General features: G+C 41.1%; 1 protein-coding gene across 1 annotated transcript; it reads right to left on the bottom strand.

Annotated features, from left to right (window-relative positions):
• Positions 1-861: 861 nt before the first annotated feature.
• Wtrw (ankyrin repeat domain 61 water witch) lies at positions 862-19,684 on the bottom strand. Its single transcript, XM_076820097.1, has 5 exons — positions 18,592-19,684; positions 12,935-15,883; positions 4,935-5,214; positions 1,520-4,606; positions 862-1,000 (listed from the first exon to the last, which is right to left on the bottom strand). The coding sequence occupies exons 2-4, from the start codon at positions 15,843-15,845 to the stop codon at positions 1,531-1,533; spliced, it is 6,267 nt and encodes a 2,088-aa protein (XP_076676212.1). The 5' UTR covers positions 15,846-15,883; positions 18,592-19,684; the 3' UTR covers positions 862-1,000; positions 1,520-1,530.
• Between the last annotated feature and the right edge of the window lie 757 nt (positions 19,685-20,441).

Below are 20,441 nucleotides of genomic sequence, written 5' to 3'. Positions count from 1 at the left end.
ACTTTACAAGAATTTATTCGAAACTATTTATATAATTTTCATAGTACAGAAAATTGGAAAAAAAATTTAACGTTTCTTCCACGTGAATTTTCTTCGAGCTCCTTCTTGACCCCACTTCTTTCTCTCGCGTCTTCTCCAATCCCTTGTTAGAAGGCCAGCTGTATAAACATAATTTTCCATACTATAATTTGTGCATGATAATATTTTAAATAAATACAGATAATGAAAAAATGTTTGTTAACTGAAAAACAAGCGAAAACGAAAATAAGTAGACGTTTTTGAATGTGTTCTAGTTCGCGAAATTTTATTGAAACTTGTGAATATTTCACTGTATAATCGATCGAAATCACAGCTATCAGAAAGTATGGGATCTATATAACATGTATGACTTTCAATATTCAATTATAATATGCTAAATATTTAGTGACTGCAAGGATGGTATAGTAATAACTCTTTGATTCTCACGAATATCGATTACTATTACTAGAATTTAATTTCCTCTATTCCCCTACAAAAAAAAGACAACAGAAAAGTTATTCAAATATTTCACGAAAGCGGTTTCAAGTTTCTCGATTCGTTCGAATAATCAAAGAGCTGTAGAATGAATTTAACGACTGACCTCACTGCCACTTTGCGAATTACATCTAAGAATTAATGCTTCAATGGGCAGCGCGCAGTAATAATGGCATTCCAGTTCCCATCATAAGTGAACAATAAGTCGACACTCATAATCATATTTTCACAATTTTCACAATATACTATATATAATTAACATGGCGCGGAAAATGTGAATTAAATGGTAAACAAGTGGTTAGATAAAAATATTATTTTCCTTACCAATTCTCATTTTTTCTATCATTTCAATATCGACAAAGTTTCGAATACCCTGCGCGATACCCCAACGAATAGCACCTGATTGTCCAGTTGGCCCTCCACCAGTAACGGTTGCTTCAACATCAACTTTGTCAGTCATATCCGTAAAAATTAGGGGGAATATAATCTGTAATTCGAAGCGGACTGTGTTAATTATATCTTATATTGACTGCAAAATGAGCAAAGCTGTTAATTCAAGTTTACTAATAAATTATTCAATTATTATATTGCCAAATGGACCTTGATCAACGCATTTTCAGTATTCGTTGCAGCAATAATAACAATTAGAGAGCATATTGCGCGTGTAAAAGATTCTAATTATATAACGATAAAGAGACCAGTCTAAAAGAAATACAGAACGTTGATACGATTGCTACTAACATTGAAATTGCAGAATATTCTTCTTTTCACTTTTACTTTCACTTTCATGTTTGTTCCCCGATGAGTCACTTCTTGCGAATATTTAAACGTGGCGTTTACATAAAAAGTTAATTTAACGATTCGTCCAAATCGCCAGAGAGTACCGCACTTCCGATTATATTTCATCGTTCAGCGTATATGTAATTAATAAGTTTTGTAGGTACCCTGGGTATATTAGAATTAAAAGCTATGTATACAAAAGCATTCGTAATTTTAATGCTAGTACCTAGGAAACTGTCAATTATTCTTTTCCTTCGACAGATTCTTTATAACACTCTCCAACGTTTTGTTAGTGTCTATGAGCTGCTCCTTCAGCGACTTGACGGTGTCTTCGTAGGACTGTAGTTTGGTGGCTAGGCTTTCAATGACTAGTTGCAAATTACTATCAGAATATTCCTCGCTCTGATGTCTCATCCACATCATATGATCACTCAAGCTAATGGTATCGTCGTTCATGAACGGTATATTCTTCTGGGCTATCTCGTAAGCTGCCTTCAGGATGTCCTTCGGCAATCTCTTCTCAAGAGGATTCAACGGCTTCACCACCAGCACCCTCTTCCTATTCTCCACGTTGATCTTGTGGTCGGACATCCACTTTCTGAACGCGTAGGGGATCGAGCTGTTGTGCAGAACCATTTCGGTGAAAAGGATCAGCTTCGTTTGACGGACAAGCTTTGTTAAGCCAGCATGGTTCCTCAAGCCCTGTATATCGTGCACGGCGATGCCGACCAGCAGATTCATCAGAATCACGGTGACGAACACGATGAACAGAGTGAAGAGGATCTGAGAGCACACCGATAACGGATGATAGATAACGAAAGAGCCTTCGGTCTCTTCGTCGATCTGAGTGATCAGGCCTTCGAAATCCAATTCCCCGGCCATCATCGCCAATACTTTGATGAGACCCGTGAAAGGGTTGCCGAAGGACGGCTCCCCGACAAAGATAACGCAGAAGCTGACGGTGAAGCCTATCAGCAGGCCCGAGTAAGCCAGCAGCAGCTTGGCGAACTCGAACTGTATGTGAGTGAACATCGCCACGTAGGTGCCGAAAGCCGGCAGCTGGCCGACCATCAGCATCAAGTTGGTCCACGCGCAGAGTATGGCGAACGCTCCCACGTAATTCTGCCAATCATACGTGCGCCCTGTATACACGAACGACGTGACGAACACGCTAATTATAACGACCCCGTCCAGCACGTTGTCGATGTTGGAGAAGTACTGTTTCGCGGACGTGTACACCATGAAGCCGAATATCTTCCTGGGGATGGAGATGCAGGTGAAGATCAGCAGCAGGTACCACTGGATCTCGATGACCGGCCGCCTGAAGAGGAAGCCGGAGATACGTTTGCTGCTGCATATCTTGGAGCTGATGGCCTCGTCGTGGTTGTAGCACTTGTATGCCAGCGCCGTGAGGACGTACGTGGTCATGCAGATGACGGTCATAGCGTAGAGCAGGATCCTCAGCAGATAGAACTTCCTGATCTTCTCCCACTTGAGGTGGAGGAAAGCCATTACCAGCGGGTGCGACAGCAGATCCTTGCGGCGCTCCTGCACGAACGTGTTGATGAAGCTGGTCTCGCATTGGTTGCCGCTCGGGAACAGCAGGTCGAAGTGTAGCCTCATCTCGAACTCTCTGTTGTGAGGCACGGGTCTCCTGAGCGTTATCGAAGCATCGAGCCTCTGCCGGAACACCTGCAGGGACTCGGGTATCTTCCGGAGTATGATATTCAAGGCGGACAGTCCAGCGCTGGTCGTCGCGCTGACGTCGGCACCAGCCCAAATCAGGGCATCGACGCAGTGAGATTGTTCGTTCAGCGCGGCCACGTGAAGAGGAGTGAAGCCAGTCTTGTCCGCGGCGTTCACCGAGGCGCCATGCTTCAGCAGCACCTCGACGAGCTTCGCGGAGGAGTGGGTGGTCATCACGCCGAAGTGAAGAGGAGTTCTGTGAGCCCGGTCCACCGCGTTGATGTTGGTCCCGGGGGAATCCAGCAGCAATTCCACGCACTCGATCGACTGGACGAAGCAGGCTACGTGAAGCGGCGTCTCTCCCATGTGATTCTTCTCCACGACGCTGGCTCCCCGGTCCAGCAACAATTTCACTATCTCCACAGCCCCTGCTCTGATAGCGCTGTGCAGCACAGGCTCGACGATCTCCTGGTAGAGGCACGTGCTCGGCTTCGCGCCGTTGTCGAGCAGCACGCGCGCTGCCTCCGTGGAATTCCCAAGGACAGCGAAATGAAGAGGCGTGTAGTGGTTGATCGGGTTTCTGCAATTGATATCGACGCCCTTCTGTATCAGGTGCTGGATGCAGGCTACGTTACCGCTCAGGGAGGCCGCCAGAATCCCGTTCATGCCCGTGCAAGGCTCCACGTAATCGGCGCTGGCGCGTATCTCCTCCAGCTGCGGCAGAAGCTGCGCCAGGCCGCGGTAACAGGACCACAAGTAAGCAATATTCCTTATCCTCTCTCCGGGCGGTATTTCCGGCAACGCGTTGCACTTATCCAGCTCAAGCAGCAGCTTCATCTCCGCCGTGGTCACGATGGACCACATTATCGATCGGAGATCGTTGCCGTTGATCTGCGCTTGTCGGAACACATCCAGGTTGTCGTAGAACAGAGACTCGTCGGCCGGTGGCGGTGTCCCAGCATCGATCTCTATATGATCGTTCGTGGACTTGTTTGTAGGGCCGTCGTCATCAAGCACGATCTTCTCGGAGGTACTTGACTGCCGCTGCCTGACGGACCTGAAGGTGGAGACGAATCTCGTGGAAAGAAGATCGTTGGATCGATCGTCCAAGTTGGACAATGAGCAGTGCCTCGTTTTCCCTTTGCCGACGATTGGTAGCCTCAGCGTTTGCGTCGTTATATTGTTAATGGCCTCGTTAATGGAGCCTTTATCCGTCCCCGTCGGCGAATCCTTCTCCTCGTCGAAATAGAGGCAGGAACGGCGATTCTTCAGTCTCGTCAGCGAATAATGCCTAGTTCTTCTCTCGTGGCTGGCCAACGGTTTCATCTTCGCCTGGGTCGATCTGTCGACATTCTCGCGGTCTCGCCGGTCCCATTCCTTTATAGTTCTCCAGTAATCGTTCTCGTCGAACGACAGGCGGCGATCTCTTAAGCTCGTTAACGAGAAACGCCGCGACCTTTCCTCGGAAACCACCGGCGGCTGGTGCGCCACGATTTTCGGCTGGTCGTCTGTGCTCCCGTCCACCCGTTTATCGTCCATTCTCCGCTCGCGATGATCCTTTTCGGCGTAGGCGACAGATGATGAAGAAGAAACTGCGACGTAACCACAAGACGCACACACACTCCGTTATCGTGGATCTCCTCGCAGGAACGTTCCAATCGTCATACCTCGGCCTCACTCTTTTCTTCGTTTATCACGTCACGTCCCAAAGTCATTTGGATCACTTTAAGAGAATGCTCCTCGTCATTGGAGCACACGCGACTGCTGGTGTCACTCGCCCGAGTGACTTATATCGGTCGACCCGTATGGATTCATTCTATATATAAGTTTGCGCAGGAAAATGCATGCTTCCGTCCTAGAGGCAGTCCTCCTTCGAACAGGGGCCTTGAACTTAAAAACTAACGGGACAGAGGCCGCATCATCGTCCAGCCTCTCTCTCGTTGCCAGCAACAAACTTTCTCTCGTTCAAATCCGACGAAATCCTCTTCTTCAGCGGACACGTGTCCCTTCGATTTCTTCCACGATCGAAATGGTCCCTCGATCTTTTTAATCCACACTCGAGACCGGTAACAGGTGTTCGTACAGTTTTCTTCTTTCGATTCGAGGTTCTTTTCACATCCCTGAGCGTTTCTCTAGACTCGTTGCACTTTTCGAAAAAGGCTATCGTGCGCTCAACGATTTTAGGACAGTCATAATTCTCTGTGGAAAAATTCGAAGAAATTGTCGCGCTCAGATCTGCAGTGGTAAAATGTATTTCGAAATTGTTTTACAAAGTCGACTTATGTAACGACGCCAGTCATTAGCACTGATTGCGTTCCTCATACGCTGATCAACATCCATCGATGCTTCAATCGTGCTGGTAAGTGTTTGAATTGTACTGGGGCTATGGAACTGCTTTTTGATGCACATGGAATTACCGAAGCACGTAAGAGGGACACAAAAAACAGAGGGAATAAAAATTAGTCTCTGAAATATCAGTATCCTGAAAAAATTTATCAATGTAAATATGTGACTCTGCAGTCTGTTCTGCCTTTTTGCAAATCATCGAAATTAATTTCTTAATGGTTTGGTTGCGTCGACGAACAAACTGAAAATCTCTATATTTCTTTAAATTGAAACGAGATTATAAATTATTGGAATTTTGTCTCATCAAAGTGGAATAATTTTCCTACTTTTTTTGTTCACGAAAAATTGTATTGCATAGTTCTGTTCATTATCTGCCCCTTGAGTTCCTGCGTCGGGCATAAGTAAATGTCAGTATTACCATATTAAATATTTATATATACAAATTTAGTATGTGTGCGTATCTTTCGTGTCTGATTGTTTATCTTACACATATTTCACGAAAAACAGTGCAATTTTAGATCTGAGTCACTTGTCGCAGGTAAAAAGAACCTCGCAATTCGCGTCCCTCGTTACTTCAATAAATACCAGTCGTGTACAGGAACACGATTTCTTCATTCCATTCTTTTGTTCAAATGGAATTCTCTCTTATAAGATTATTTACGTTGCACACTTCGGTAGCTCGAATTCCCAGCTATTCTGTCGTCAACCGCAATTGTTCTCCAACCAACACGCTCGCAATGTTTCCACAGCAACACCTGTCCTCAGCTTTCAACGCAAATGGTCGGAACGTCTCCTCGTCACGTGCACCTTTATCTTCCCAGATTCCACTTACCGCGATGTGCATGCGCTAGCGTGCCTTTCAATTTTCAAACACGCCTTTGTTGCACCGTAGAATTTCAATTTCCATACAGAGCACAACGTTCCGGATGAAAACAAAGTGGTTCATAGAGCGTAGCCTTCTCTACCAATCCTCCATCATCATTCCTCATCACTGTTATCAGTATCATCAGCTCTTGCGTCGATTGCACGTAGTCGCGGAACCTGGTATTTCGAATTTCGATCTCCTCTTCACATACAATTACAATTGCTCCTCGGAGTTCTTGACTGGCACACTTTTAACAAAAATCGATCCAGCTGCTGCACCGCGCGTTAGCGATCGGCGGCTACGCGCCGATTCGACGATGAGGAATAAAAGAGGGTTCACTGAATGATGTATGCGGATTTGTAATTAGCGGCCGCAAAGTGTCACTGTTCTTTAAAACCGATACAATCGAGCGACGATGAGTTTCCACACTGGTCTACGGAGCCTCGACTCCATGCCACGCAAGAGTCCGCGCTGCTGTGAGCCTTTTCACGGATTCGTCGGACTTTAAGATGTTTCGCAAAATCTAGATAGACTCACGGGGACCTGAAACTCAGCGTCCTTGTTTAATTCCGCCCAGTGGCCAGTAATTGTGCTCTATCATTGTACAGACGGCGTTCGGATCACATTCAGATGATCGGCGAGTTGGAACCGGTTTTATTTTCGAGTAGTTCCTCGCCGGAGAGTGAATACCATGGGCATTTTTGAGGGCACGGCACTTTGGACCTCTGAAGTGGGCTTGTTTGATTATCGCAGGTGCGAAGCGTTTAGGTGGTTGTGGATATACCTTCAGCTTTTCTGTAGGCACACAGCTTCCGTTCAGTCGAGAGGATCTCGAATTTTTCAGTGATAATAACTAATTAAGAAGGGAAGATCCCCAATCTGGAAATTAAAAAAATTATGAAACTTAGGGGACTCGTAGAGGATATATAGGTATGTATTACGATTTTTTTTTGCTGCCCAAATTCACTCTAAAGGTAGGTTTTCTTTCCTACACGCGACTGGACGCAACGTCGTCAAATTCCACGCGATTTTCTCGAAAATGAAGCGCAATATCAAAAAATTTTATTCCTTTTTCTCAACTTAGTTACTTGTTGTAAGTCGAAAAGAAACAGTAAGATTTTTTGATATCGCGTTTCATTTTCGAGATAATCGAGTTTGAATTCTTGACGCTGCGTCCAGGCGCGTATAGAAAATATACTCTACGGGGGTGAAATTGAGCCCTGAAAATGGGAGTGTTTTTCGATTTTGTGTTGTAACTCGCGAACTGTAAGAGACAGAAGAAAAGTTCTCAGACGAAAGTTGCTTCTTTTAGTTTGGACTATCATTTGGTAACTGGCACTTGGCGAGTTATAACACAAAATCTGAAAATAACCGGATATCCAGGGGTTAATAATTTCACTCCTTTAGAGTAAATTGGGGCAGCAAAAAAAAGTGTACAATGCATGCCTATGTATCCTCTACATATACCAAAAGTTTCATAATTTTTTAATTTGTGGGTTGGGAGGATCTTCCCTGCTAAGTTGATATTGTTTATTTTTAATATTGATCCGCGGTACAGGTGTCTCGTAAACTGGAAAATTCTTAGTCAGACATTACAAAGTTGATTGATTGATCAGGAAACCTTCATTTCTACGATAGTCTCTTACTTTTTACCAAGAATAAATTAGTGTTAATGTAGCACAGTAGGTTTATGATCGCATTCGATTCTCGTATATATGTTTCCTGTTTCTCTTTCGTAAGAGACAGTCCGCTTTCTGAAAGACAAAGATTTATCTACGAAATTGAACCGGCTCCTTTATTTCTACCTTCTGAGACTGAGGTACATTTTTCCACTTCCGCGAAGGTTTACCAAATCTCCTGGACCAAATAAGTACGCTGAACCGATCAGGATAAACGTGACGGTTTTACGTAATTGATTTATCAAACTCATAAATGTAGAATGCTACAGCATAATCTGTAGTGACTAAGCAGCTGTTTTCTATTTATGCAAATGCAGAATGGTTAAGCAGCATTCGTCGGGTGAACATGTTTTAATATCCTTGATATTTATACTAGTTGGGCGCATGAAATCATATTTTGGGGGAATGAGCGATCTAATTTTGCAAGCCTTTATTTAGCTTCACTTGTGGGTTCGTTGATTTGTTAGGGTTACTTTCGGTGATTTGTTAGGGTTCGTTAATTTGTTAGGGTGAAATCTTGTAAGCTAATTTTCACCCACTTCCACATATCCGATCGACTTGAAAATTATGCACACATACGTAGTTCCGATGACAATACCATATTTTCACTAAAAAGCATAAAATAATTTGTAGTAGAATTTTTTTTTGTAGAAACAAGCTTTTATTAAAATGTAGGTACTAGAAAGGAAAAAATAATATTGATACCGAACTAAATGACTGTCTTAGAACGAGTTTCCCATATGACTAAGAATGAAAACGTGGGGCGCAAATATTGAATATTAACCCTTAACTGGTATACTGTTTTTTCAAACGTAACTGTTATCTTGGGGTCGTGGCAGACCCCAAATAAAAAAGGACACAGAAATTTGTAAAGTCAACATTAGATCAACCTCTATGAATACCTATTTTGTTCGTAGGTAATGTATAAAATAATAGATACGTAGAAAGTTAAACTATTATAATCAAATTAATTAGAAATTCAGTTTACAAACTTAGACAACTAAATATTTTGCAGCGAACCTTGCGTGCTTGGGGTCATAACTGACCCCAGGATACCAGTTCAGGGTTAAAAGTTATGCAAAAACTAATTGCTGAACGGCACGATTATGTCTTGACTTTTAATCTGGTTAGATCTCAGGACAGACTTTGAATTGAGGAATTTGACTGCTCGCATTCAAGTGGAAAGAACTCGCGCAACTAATATATGAAATTCATAGAGCATTGTGTTTATATAAAAAGGACATTTCAATGTTTACGCCCCACGCTTTTACTTTTAATCGTATGAGGCGATTCTTCTAAGGCAGTCATTTAAGCTGGTATCAAAATTACTTTTAGTTTATTTGTTCCATTTTTAAAAGCTTGTTTTTAAAAAATTATTTTTTACTTTAAATTACACTTGCACATAAGTTCTGCCGATTGCAGGGAACAGTCAGCAATATATAGAACGAAAAAGGCTCGCGTTTGAATACTTAATTGCCGAAAGATTAGAGCTGACGTATCAGATTCTTGGAACTAGTTATCGAACGTTTTCGTAATTAAACTCGTTAGTGGTCATTTAAGCAAAGGATTTCCCACCAGCTGTTGACCAAATACAACGTAAATTGATTAATGCTCTGTGCTCGGTATGCATATCTCTTTCTTTCTTTAAATGTAAAAATACAGACTGAATTTAAATTCCCTGCTTAAAGTATAGCCTTATTAACGTTTATAGTCGTCGTCGTAGGAATGGAAAATTCTAAAAATTTTAATTAGTATCGAACGAAATTTATGCTAAAAGATTTATTACAGAAAGTATCTTTCCACAGACTCACGGCGATCTTCCTACATGGGATCGTAAATAAACCGGTTAAACCGTGTCGATTATCGTGTAGATTTACAATTCACCTTCGACGTCTCTTTAGTTTGGTACTTAAACACTTCACGAAACATGTTCAAGATTACACAAATTTTTGTTTCTCAAAGCATACGCAAGATTATTGAGCAATAAGGCATTCCGGATATCTGTGAAACTGCTGTGCGGACAAAACAGTAATCGTAACAACGTAGGAGCACGGGTCCTTTTAACATAAACCATTCACGACCAGAATGGCGGTTTTTTGGAAATTCTTTTTTTTGCAGAAAAATATATTCAACTTATATAAGTTTTTTTTTGATAATTGAACGTAAATTCAAGGTAGCTTATTAGTAAAAAATTTCATAAATAAATTTTTAAAATTATGTAAAAACAGGGAATGTCACAAACCAGCTTTGTCGAGAAAATTAAGTTTTAATTCTTTAGTCCACCATTAAGGAAATAAGGTTCAATGAATTTCATTCTCTTATATAATTTTCTTCTTAAAATAATAGAATGTAAATTCAAGGTAGCATATTAGTAAAAAATTTCATAAATAAATTTTTAAAATTATGCAAAAACAGGGAATGTCACAAACCAGCTTTATAGAGAAAATTAAGTTTTAATACTTTAGTCCACCATTAAGAAAATAAGGTTCAATGAATTTCATTCTCTTATATAATTTTCTTCTTAAAATAATAGAATGTAAATTCAAGGTAGCTTATAAGTAAAAAATTTCCTAAATAAATTTGAAAAATTATGCAAAAACAGGGAATGTCACAAACCAGCTTTATCGAGAAAATTAAGTTTTAATTCTTTAGTCCACCATTAAGGAAATAAGGTTCAATGAATTTCATTCTCTTATATAATTTTCTTCTTAAAATAATAGAATGTAAATTCAAGGTAGCATATTAGTAAAAAATTTCATAAATAAATTTTTAAAATTATGCAAAAACAGGGAATGTCACAAACCAGCTTTATCGAGAAAATTAAGTTTTAATACTTTAGTCCACCATTAAGAAAATAAGGTTCAATGAATTTCCATTCTCTTATATAATTTTCTTCTTAAAATAATTGAATGTAAATTCAATGTAGCATATTAGTAAAAAATTTCATAAATAAATTTTAAAAATTATGCAAAAACAGGGAATGTCACAAACCAGCTTTATCGAGAAAATTAAGTTTTAATTCTTTAGTCCACCATTAAGGAAATAAGGTTCAATGAATTTCATTCTCTTATATAATTTTCTTCTTAAAATAATAGAATGTAAATTCAAGGTAGCATATTAGTAAAAAATTTCATAAATAAATTTTTAAAATTATGCAAAAACAGGGAATGTCACAAACCAGCTTTATAGAGAAAATTAAGTTTTAATACTTTAGTCCACCATTAAGAAAATAAGGTTCAATGAATTTCATTCTCTTATATAATTTTCTTCTTAAAATAATAGAATGTAAATTCAAGGTAGCTTATAAGTAAAAAATTTCCTAAATAAATTTGAAAAATTATGCAAAAACAGGGAATGTCACAAACCAGCTTTATCGATAAAATTAAGTTTTAATACTTTAGTCCACCATTAAGAAAATAAGGTTCAATGAATTTCATTCTCTTATATAATTTGCTTCTTGAAATAATTTCTTGTCTCACCTTGACGACAGAAGCTTATACTCGGGCAAAGAGGGGGGACATTCCGTATTTTGTTCCAGTGCAAAGTGGACATTTCCTGTTTTTAATCATATACCAAATCCTTAACGTTATCTTACGAGTAAGTATATTTGAACTTTATAACCCTTTGCGATTTCACAGTTTTGTAGTCGTAATTGCCACCAACAAAATCTTAATATATAAGTTTCTGTGTCGCCTAAAAACTTTCGAACGGTAAACTCTAGGGTCACGAAATGTGGTCATTATGCCTAATTAATTCAGACGAATGTGACTATTTTTACAAAAAAAATCGGAATCTTTTCGAGCGAAGCCAAGTAGTAAAGCTAGTATACTATAAATCGCAAAATCACGAAAAATGGACATTCCCGGGTTCTTCCACTAACCCTTCAGCTATACGTCCAAAATGACGTCGTTACGTTGTGAATGATTGTTACCACCATTTCAATGTAATTTCGAATTCCAATTATGAACTTTACGTACTTATAACAACATTACGTAATTATGTTTGCGTTTGAAGTATGGAAAAAGTAGACCTGCTTCTGGTGATGCATGACGAAGCAGTTGAATTTTAAAATATTACAATGGATGAAGGAAAAAGAGTATTAATAGATAACACGGCTGTATGTATATTTGTGAAACGATTTATTTATATATTTTCGTACAGTATAAAATTGAAACGCATCGGGGATTAAACTTTACATATCCATTATTATTTAACCATATTGTATTTACAATCTTTTAACACAGTTATTTACATAACACCATGCGGTACGAAGTACAAAGTTAAATAGTAGCATAATGTTCCATGTTGTTTTTAATACTCGACTTGCACTTATTTCCATGGTCTTCGTGACACTCGCACGTTGTGGACGGAATGTTCTACCTTAATATACTCGTAACACAATATTTCGCAAATATTGGGCGAAAGTCTATACGTTTAAATATATAAATTACGTTTTTTCCTTCAATTATTGTCATGGGTAATTGCATAAAAGTCGTCAACCGAAGTCAACACTAGGCAATCTAATGTTCTAATATCATTCGGCATTCTTTCCTCGGAGGAAAGTAAAAATTACTCGCAGCGAATACTACTTAGAATTGTGGAATGGAAATCGAAACAAGCGCAGAATTAAACAGCAACGCTTCCATTTCATATGTATACACCAATGTTCTCTACATACGCGCTTCTCCGAGTTTTACTTTGCGATAAGAAATTACACAGGTCACGGGTATTCCTGTAATCCACCATCTCTGATTCTATCCATTCATTTTTTACGGCCTTCCGTTTCCCGTTTTTTCGTCAAACAATCACGTCAGCTTATAAGAAAGAAACCACAGAAGCGCGTTAACAATCAATACTTGTCTGGACTTCCCGAGCGATTGTCGATCTTTGTCTTCCTCGGATTTAAAAATAGTTTACTACAATCAACGCAAGGTTACCCATGCAATTTCTTCTCCACGCAATCCCCGCGCCACTCAGTGACGATGCAGATCACCGAAGTTCTCTAGATCGTTCACACGATATTCAGCGAGCCCCGCCGGGATTCCATGAATCAAAGAGCGCGCTTAATTGGCCTCATCCTTTTCCTTATCCGCGTCGCAACGTTTCTCAATTACCAGCGCCATCAGAAGATCCTGGAGGAGCTGATGATTCCTCTCGCAGACCTTCCTCAGCTCCGCCAATTCCCCTTGGGTCGCGGCGTCGTCGACGACTGGCCCCTCTTCGGGGGAGCGTCGACGACACGTCGAGTAAGGCTCGCTTTTCAAATAAGTGTACATGGCGCCGTTACTCTTCCTGCCGTACAACGCCCCGGTGACGTTCTTGCGGTCCTTGGCGACCTTATGAGCGGCTAACAGTAAGTCGCGAGGTAGCCTGGTCTCCCTGGGATTGAGAGGTCGCACGGTTAGAACCGCTCTGAGAGGTGACGGCAGCAGCAGCGCTGTCCATCGCAGAAACTTCGTCACCCGCTTCGGCATGAGACCTAGAAAAAGCGCTGTCTCGACATCGCAGATGAGCTTCGTCTGGCGAACCAGTTTCGCCAGGCCTGCCGTTTTCTGCAGCCCCTTTATGTCGTGAACAGCTATGCCTACGAGAAGATTCATCAGAACAATGGTGACGAACAAGAGGAACAGTACAAAGGACAGCTGAGCTGACACTTGGAGGAGGATCCAGGATGTGCCTCCGGAGTCCGTGGACTTTCCATCCTCTTCTCTGGGGAAGAATAGGTCCTCGAAGTTCAATTCCCCGGTCATCATCACGAGGACTTTGATCAGGCCGATGTGCGGGCTGCTGAACGACTTTGAGCGCGGGAAGATGACGCAGAAACTCGCTGTGAAGCCCACCAATAGGCAGGCGTACGCCAGGAGAAGCTTGAACACTTGGGCCTGGACGCTGGTGAACATCGCCACGTACGCCCCGAATATAGGCAACTGGCCAATCATCAGCATCAGATTGCTCCAGCCGCAGAGCACCGCGAATGCTCCCACGTGGTTCTGCCACGGGTACGTCCTGCCCGTGTAGATGAAGGACGTGGCGAACACGCTCAAGATCACGCACCATTCGACCATGTTCTCGGCCTGCGCGAAGAACTGGCGAACGGAGAGGTAGGTGGGTATGCTGGTCAGCTTGCGGATCGCGTCGAGGATGGTGAGCACCATGAGCGCGTACCACTCCATCTCGAGCAGTGTGGGATGTCTGTAGAGGAAGCCATTTATGCCGGTGGTATTCGCGCATAATGGCGGCTGGGTGGTGTCTAATTGCCCGTGCGACTCGTTGTAACAGTTATGCGCCAAAGCAGTCATTACCCAGCCCGTGAGTATGAGAACATAGAACAAGTAGAATACCAGCCTGCCCACGTAATACTTCCGGATTTTCTGCCACTTCAAGTGCAGGAACGCCTGGCAGAGCGGATGCTCCAGAATCTCCTTGTACCCTTCCTTCACGAAAGTACCCAGGTACCTTATCTCTCCTTGCTGCTGATGCATCAGCAGAGGATGGAAGTCTAGTCGAAGCTCCACCTCCCCCGTAGCGGACCCGTGCTGATGGAGCGTTATGGAGGCGTTCAACCTCTGCTTGAAGACGTTCAGCGACGTCGGCGTTTTGCGCAAGATTATAGACAGCGCGCTGGTGCCGCCCTTAGTCCTAGCGCTCAGGTCCGCTCCATGCTGGATCAGAATGTCCACGCACTGGGACAGTTCGTTCAGAGCAGCGACGTGAAGCGGCGTGTAGCCGTATTTGTCGGTTTTATTCACATTCGCCTTCCACGTTATAAGAAACTCGGTTACGTCGTAAGCTAGCAAGGACCTCCCTAAGGCAAGGTGCAAGGGCGTTCTTCCGTCGTCGTCCTCGACGTTAGGGTTGCAGCGACCTTTCTTCAACAGTATCTCCACGCACTCCAACGAATGAGACCGGGAAGCGATATGCAAAGCGGTTTGGCCTCTATGGTTCTTCAAATGAACATTTGCGCCCCTTTCGACCAGCAGATCAACGTTCTCCACGCAGCTGGCCTCTGCCGCGAGGTGCAGAGCAGTGTCCCCTTTCTTGGTAGTCAGGTCCAGCTGACAACCAGCGTCTAGAAGCGCCAACGTGCAAGGTGAGTCTCCTCTGTCAGCTGCAAGGTGTATAGCAGCGTATCCGTTGCAGTCGAGGCTGTTTAGGGTAGGATTATGCGGGGCTAGTAGTTTCAACACGCTTAAAGCGTTGGACCTGGCTGCCGCGTGCAGAACGGTCTCTTCTTCTAGAGGGGACTCCTGGCTGTACCCTGCCTGAAGGAAATACTGAGCCACTTTACAGGCATTCCCGAAAGCAGCATAATGGAAAGGTGTATGAGTGCGTTCCAGGTTCATGTTGGCCCCGTTAGTCAGTAAATACTGCACGCCTTCTAAACAGTTGCTGAACGCGCACAAGTGCAGCGGCGTGAGACCTTGCCCCTGCTCAGAGTGATTCAAGTCCGCTGCGCATTTATGCAAGCCGATGATAAGATCCACTCGACCGAGGAAGCTGGCGTGCAGTAACAGAGTATTTATCTCCTGCCGCTTGTAGACTTTTACCAGACGCTCGGGACTCCCCAAGTCTATTTTGTCCATCTCCAAATCGTCCAGCAGCTGCAGCCGACCCCCTACGCATCTCATATGATCTGTCAATAGGTTCCTGATGATATCTTTGTTGACTTGCAACGTAAAATTCATCTCCTCGGTGCACGAGCTCTCGCTGGCGCATATCGAGTAGCAGTGTGCCTCTTCTATCGGAGGTGGTGTGCCATACTCCAGGCTCCGGTCGTCGGCCGGCCATATCGTTTCTGGCTCCGTACTCGGTGTGCTCTTCGACGCCAACCACCGAGTTAGCAGCAACGATGTCATGGTTGTACGTTTTAGGGGGCTCGATGTGGACTCGGTTACATCCTCCATGTCGATCACCCGGTCCATTTGCACTTTCTTCTTAGGTAGTGGTGAATCCGAGGCCTGCGAATCGTTAGCCATCCTCCACGTCCAGTGCCTTACGTCGTTACATCATCCATCTACAAAGGGCATTGTCGTAAATACTAACTGGCAGTAGATTAGCGATAGCTTTAACTTGACATAGGGTCGTGGAAGTTTATTGAAAAGAGTCAATCGCTTGATTCGATTTAATCGATTAATCTCCCGACACTTGGGGCTCGTAATGTATTTAAGAGTGTCCTACGGGGTTCTCATTTCTTAAGGGGGTATACCCGTTTGAACCCTCGGAAAATGTATACATTTTGTGGATTTTTTTACAAGTCAACGGTTTGATGCAGATTTCCCGTTTTTTAACTATGTTTACATAGTATTATGAACTACTTATAAAAAAAGTTTCAGTTAAAAAACTATTGTTTTTCGGAAGTTACGGATACATGTCTGAAAGTCTCTCGATTTTAGACGGCTAAACGGTGGCCCTAAAAACTCGCGCTACGTTCAACCAATTTACTTCAAATTTTGCATGCAGAATCATAATAAGATTCCACATCGTCCAACGAAGGCGATTTTGAAAATTTTGAAAAATAAAGAAATGGTGAGAGATCAAAGGTAAAGTTAAATTTTTCTAAGAGAAAAATCCACCTTTTTCCTTTATAAATAATAAACGGGGAATCGAAATAAAAAAAGCCTTCGTTGGACGATGTGGAATCTTATTATGATTCTGCATGCAAAAATTTGAACTGAATTGGTTGAACGTAGCGCGAGTTTTTAGGGCCACCGTTTAGCCGTCTAAAATCGAGAGACTTTCGGACATGTATCCGTAACTTCCGAAAAACAATACTTTTTTAACTGAAACTTTTTTTATAAGTAGTTCATAATACTATGTAAACATAGTTAAAAAACGGGAAATCTGCATCAAACCGTTGACTTGTAAAAAAATCCACAAAATGTATTAACGAAGATTGATTTCTATGTTGAAATCTGAGGATATTTTTATTCAAATTTATATTTCCTTGTGAGTCAGTCATGATTCCTTAAATTTGTCTGTTTACCAAATTTTAAATTGCCATCGAAAATGAAGGATGTTTTCCGTTTCGTTTAATGAATCTTCTTCAGTGGCTCACCCAGAGGGAGGGGGAGATTAATGTAACCGCGGTTGAAATAATTCAAGAGCTTTGTAAAAAGAAAAGAAAACTGGATTTTCTTCTTTAAATAAATTTTTATAATCACCTAATGAATTTTATTGAATTTGCATCAAAAATATTTTTATCCGTTCAACTCGGCTCCCCCAAGGTTCAATCCTGAGTGCGCCACTGATCTTCTTTGCCTAGAAACATGATTAAGGTAACACAGTGTTCATTGATAAGGCGATCGCGTTGCTGTATTTGTCACTATAACATCATCGTGTAAATAATAACAGTCAGACTTTAAGTATCCTGACGTCCACAACGGAAACTCTCGGTGCGCATATAATGAAGCCCGCGATTATCTGAATTATGCTCTTATTACTCTAATTAAGTAATTTCCCATTACTATAATAGCGTATCAATGACTGAGCATCATACGATTATGACATAACGCGTATAGGTCTAATGAAGTAATCTTCAGTCAACTAACGAGAAGAGTGCTGGAGGTTCGAATCACCAATGTATCTCAAATTCTATAGAATAATATATTAAACGCACAAGAAGTGCAACTCAAAATTTTAGTGATTTTCAACGAATATAAATATATTATAGTATAATATACTAACAGCTAAACGCCACGTGAACACTATGACCTAAAGCATTTAATTCTAGTTAAGTAATCGTCCATCAGTTGAGTATTTCCCAATGAGCATACAATGTACTAATAGTCGAATAATGAATGCATAGTGTGTTCGAGTATAGTCAAGGAATTCTAGGTCAAATATTTTTTTACAGGAGCGGCTTTTTAGCAACGCGTAAGAAATTGTAGACGAGGAACTTTGATGACGTCTGAATCTGGTCCGAGACGTATCACGTGAAGAGCGAATGTTAATTGGAAAATCGGGCACATGCATTGATGATAGCGGCGAAGTGCCGCACCGTTACCTTTAAAGCGACATTATTTATATACAGCCCGAGTCCTTCAAGTGTCGAAGACACGAATATTCTCGACGTACCAAGTCGACTCCGAAAACACAATAGAGATACAAAGATTGACATTTCCGCACGTTTAGTGTGTTTAAAGGATTATCAAAGGATCGACAATGCCATTCTGCGACTTAAAAATAATGTGTATAAATCACAAAAGAATTCCTGATTTTAAGGAGCAACGAGGAAAATCTTTTTGTTTATAGGCAAACGTTTAAGGCATTCGAAATTTACTATAAACGAAACAGGAAAAGCTTCTGGATTCTAAATGGCAATTTATAAAACCATTAAATAATTCATCATCGAAGTCGCGAAATCGTTCAGGAGTGCGTATGAATTTTAAACACCAATTCAGTTTACATGCGGTGCAGATCAACTTGATTAAGTATCCTGCGCACTCGATAGGAATAATCATTCCAGTCGCAATCACTGTAAAATTCATTGACATCCCTGCGATTTTAACGTTCCTCGTATTGTCACACAATTAGCCCACTGCGAAACTCAAGGAAAGACTCTTTGGTTTTCCAAACCATGTAATTGAGATGAAGCCCCGTGGAACACAAATAAATTCGCCGATTTTCTGTAGCTAACGCGCTTAAACGTTTAAACTCTTAAACGTTCGTTTAGATCTTCGCCGAATGACTGGTCTAGGTCAGGCAAGTAAAGGATCGCCATACCTTTCACGTGCGAGAAACTCGATCGGCTTTATTAAACGAACGATCCAGGATGCTCAAAGTATCGGTGCCATCATAACATCGTAAGCATGTATCGTACTATCGGACGGCTCGATTAACACTGAGCTCGGATCGAGGCTTCATGCCGCATATTGCCTGTTCTGAGATCGTGGAGAGTACGATAAATCACGTACACGAGAAACACCAACGATCCACATGCTCCCGATTCTTTATCACGCTTACGAGTACTTCATTTTCGCCTCCTTCGTACTTCAAATTTGTGGCACTTGTTGAAGAATTTTCTAGAATTTGGGTATAGTTATTGAGAACCAGTGGCCACGTCTCTTCTTCCTTCGTATATATCCCTCTCGTTTCTTCTTTATTTTAAATTCGTAGTCTTCGGTGGAGAGAAACTTATTGTGGTTTTGGTATTTCAATTTGCATGATGTAGGTAGACTGTAAAGTAGGATATACTTACTTTTCCTTTTACCGATTCTTGATACGAGTCACGGCAACTTGTATCTTCTTTGGTAGAATTGAGGGATCCCCACTGTGCACAGGCACGAAATTGTAGAACACACTTGTTGAGATTTTATTTAAATCTCCAATTATTTTCGTAGCACGTAGATGTTTATATAACGAAACTTCGAATATGAAACACTGTCCTTGAGGGTGGCTTAGTTATGCGAAAGCAATGAACTAAAAAACCTCAGGCAGTGAATGACCGATTATCGGCTAGGATTTCTCAAATCCAAATTTGAACCGGTTCGTCAGCTTCTTGGTATATGTTTAAAGGAATGTAGGCAAAAGATTAAAGATGCAGCAGAACAAGAAATTGCGTGCCTTTTGAATTTGATCATTGAGAAGCTATTTAGCCTTGAAATAACTACCATAATGAGTTCCGTTTTCATCGTATCATTGGAAACTAACTCGATCACTGAATGAAATCGAAAGTCACGATATCCAAAGCATTTTGTTATGTAAATGTAAAATCGTAATTTAACAACAATCACGACTATGATAGATAATACAAACTACACATAATAAACCTCGTTAAATGTTTAACGTCTAATATTACATTTTTATTTAAACAAATATATGCATAAAATGATTGCCAAATAATCACACGTGATTGCAATGAATATTGTTTCATAAACTCAATTAATTGTCAAAAATTTATTTCCAAAACTGGGTATAATCACAAATAAAAATAAATCTTCGTCGTTATCACACGTTTTTTAATATAGAAATTACTGGAACGGTAATAGTATCATTTTACCCGAATTAACCCTTTCGTGGTCACACCTTCTTATAATCACAAGTTGGTCACACGGGGTTCACTGTAGCCCAGCGTCATTTTTTGAATTATCATTTTCGTATTTTTGAATCTTTTAACTTTTCAGTGGTAATTGTACGTTCGTAATATTTATACAATCATGGTCTAATAGTCTTTTTCTAGAAATTTAAATTTTTATATGATAAAATTTGTAGTCGAAAATGAGCGATTTTCCACGGTTGTGGGAAAAAGCGATTTTTTAATTCTTTTTTTATTTTTTTTCTTGCGATAAATCCCCTTTAGAAGTCGTAAATACACGACATTTTAACTAGAAAATTATTCTTGGGGTACAATACACCCCGTGTGAACACGAAGGGTTAATTAATTAGACGAAACTGAAGTAACTACAGTAATATTAATCATTTTATACGTAATACCGCTTTTATAAAATGAATAATCTTTGGAAACGAATTTTCGCGTCGAACCGATTTAAAAAGTTATGGAATAGAACACACACCTGTTGACCTTGCATTGATGTAAAACAAGTGTGTCCTTTTGCCTATAACTTCTTATAATT

This window comes from Andrena cerasifolii, chromosome 9, assembly GCF_050908995.1.
Source record: "Andrena cerasifolii isolate SP2316 chromosome 9, iyAndCera1_principal, whole genome shotgun sequence".
Taxonomy (NCBI): domain Eukaryota; kingdom Metazoa; phylum Arthropoda; class Insecta; order Hymenoptera; family Andrenidae; genus Andrena; species Andrena cerasifolii.
This window is presented reverse-complemented; position numbering and strand designations above follow the sequence as displayed.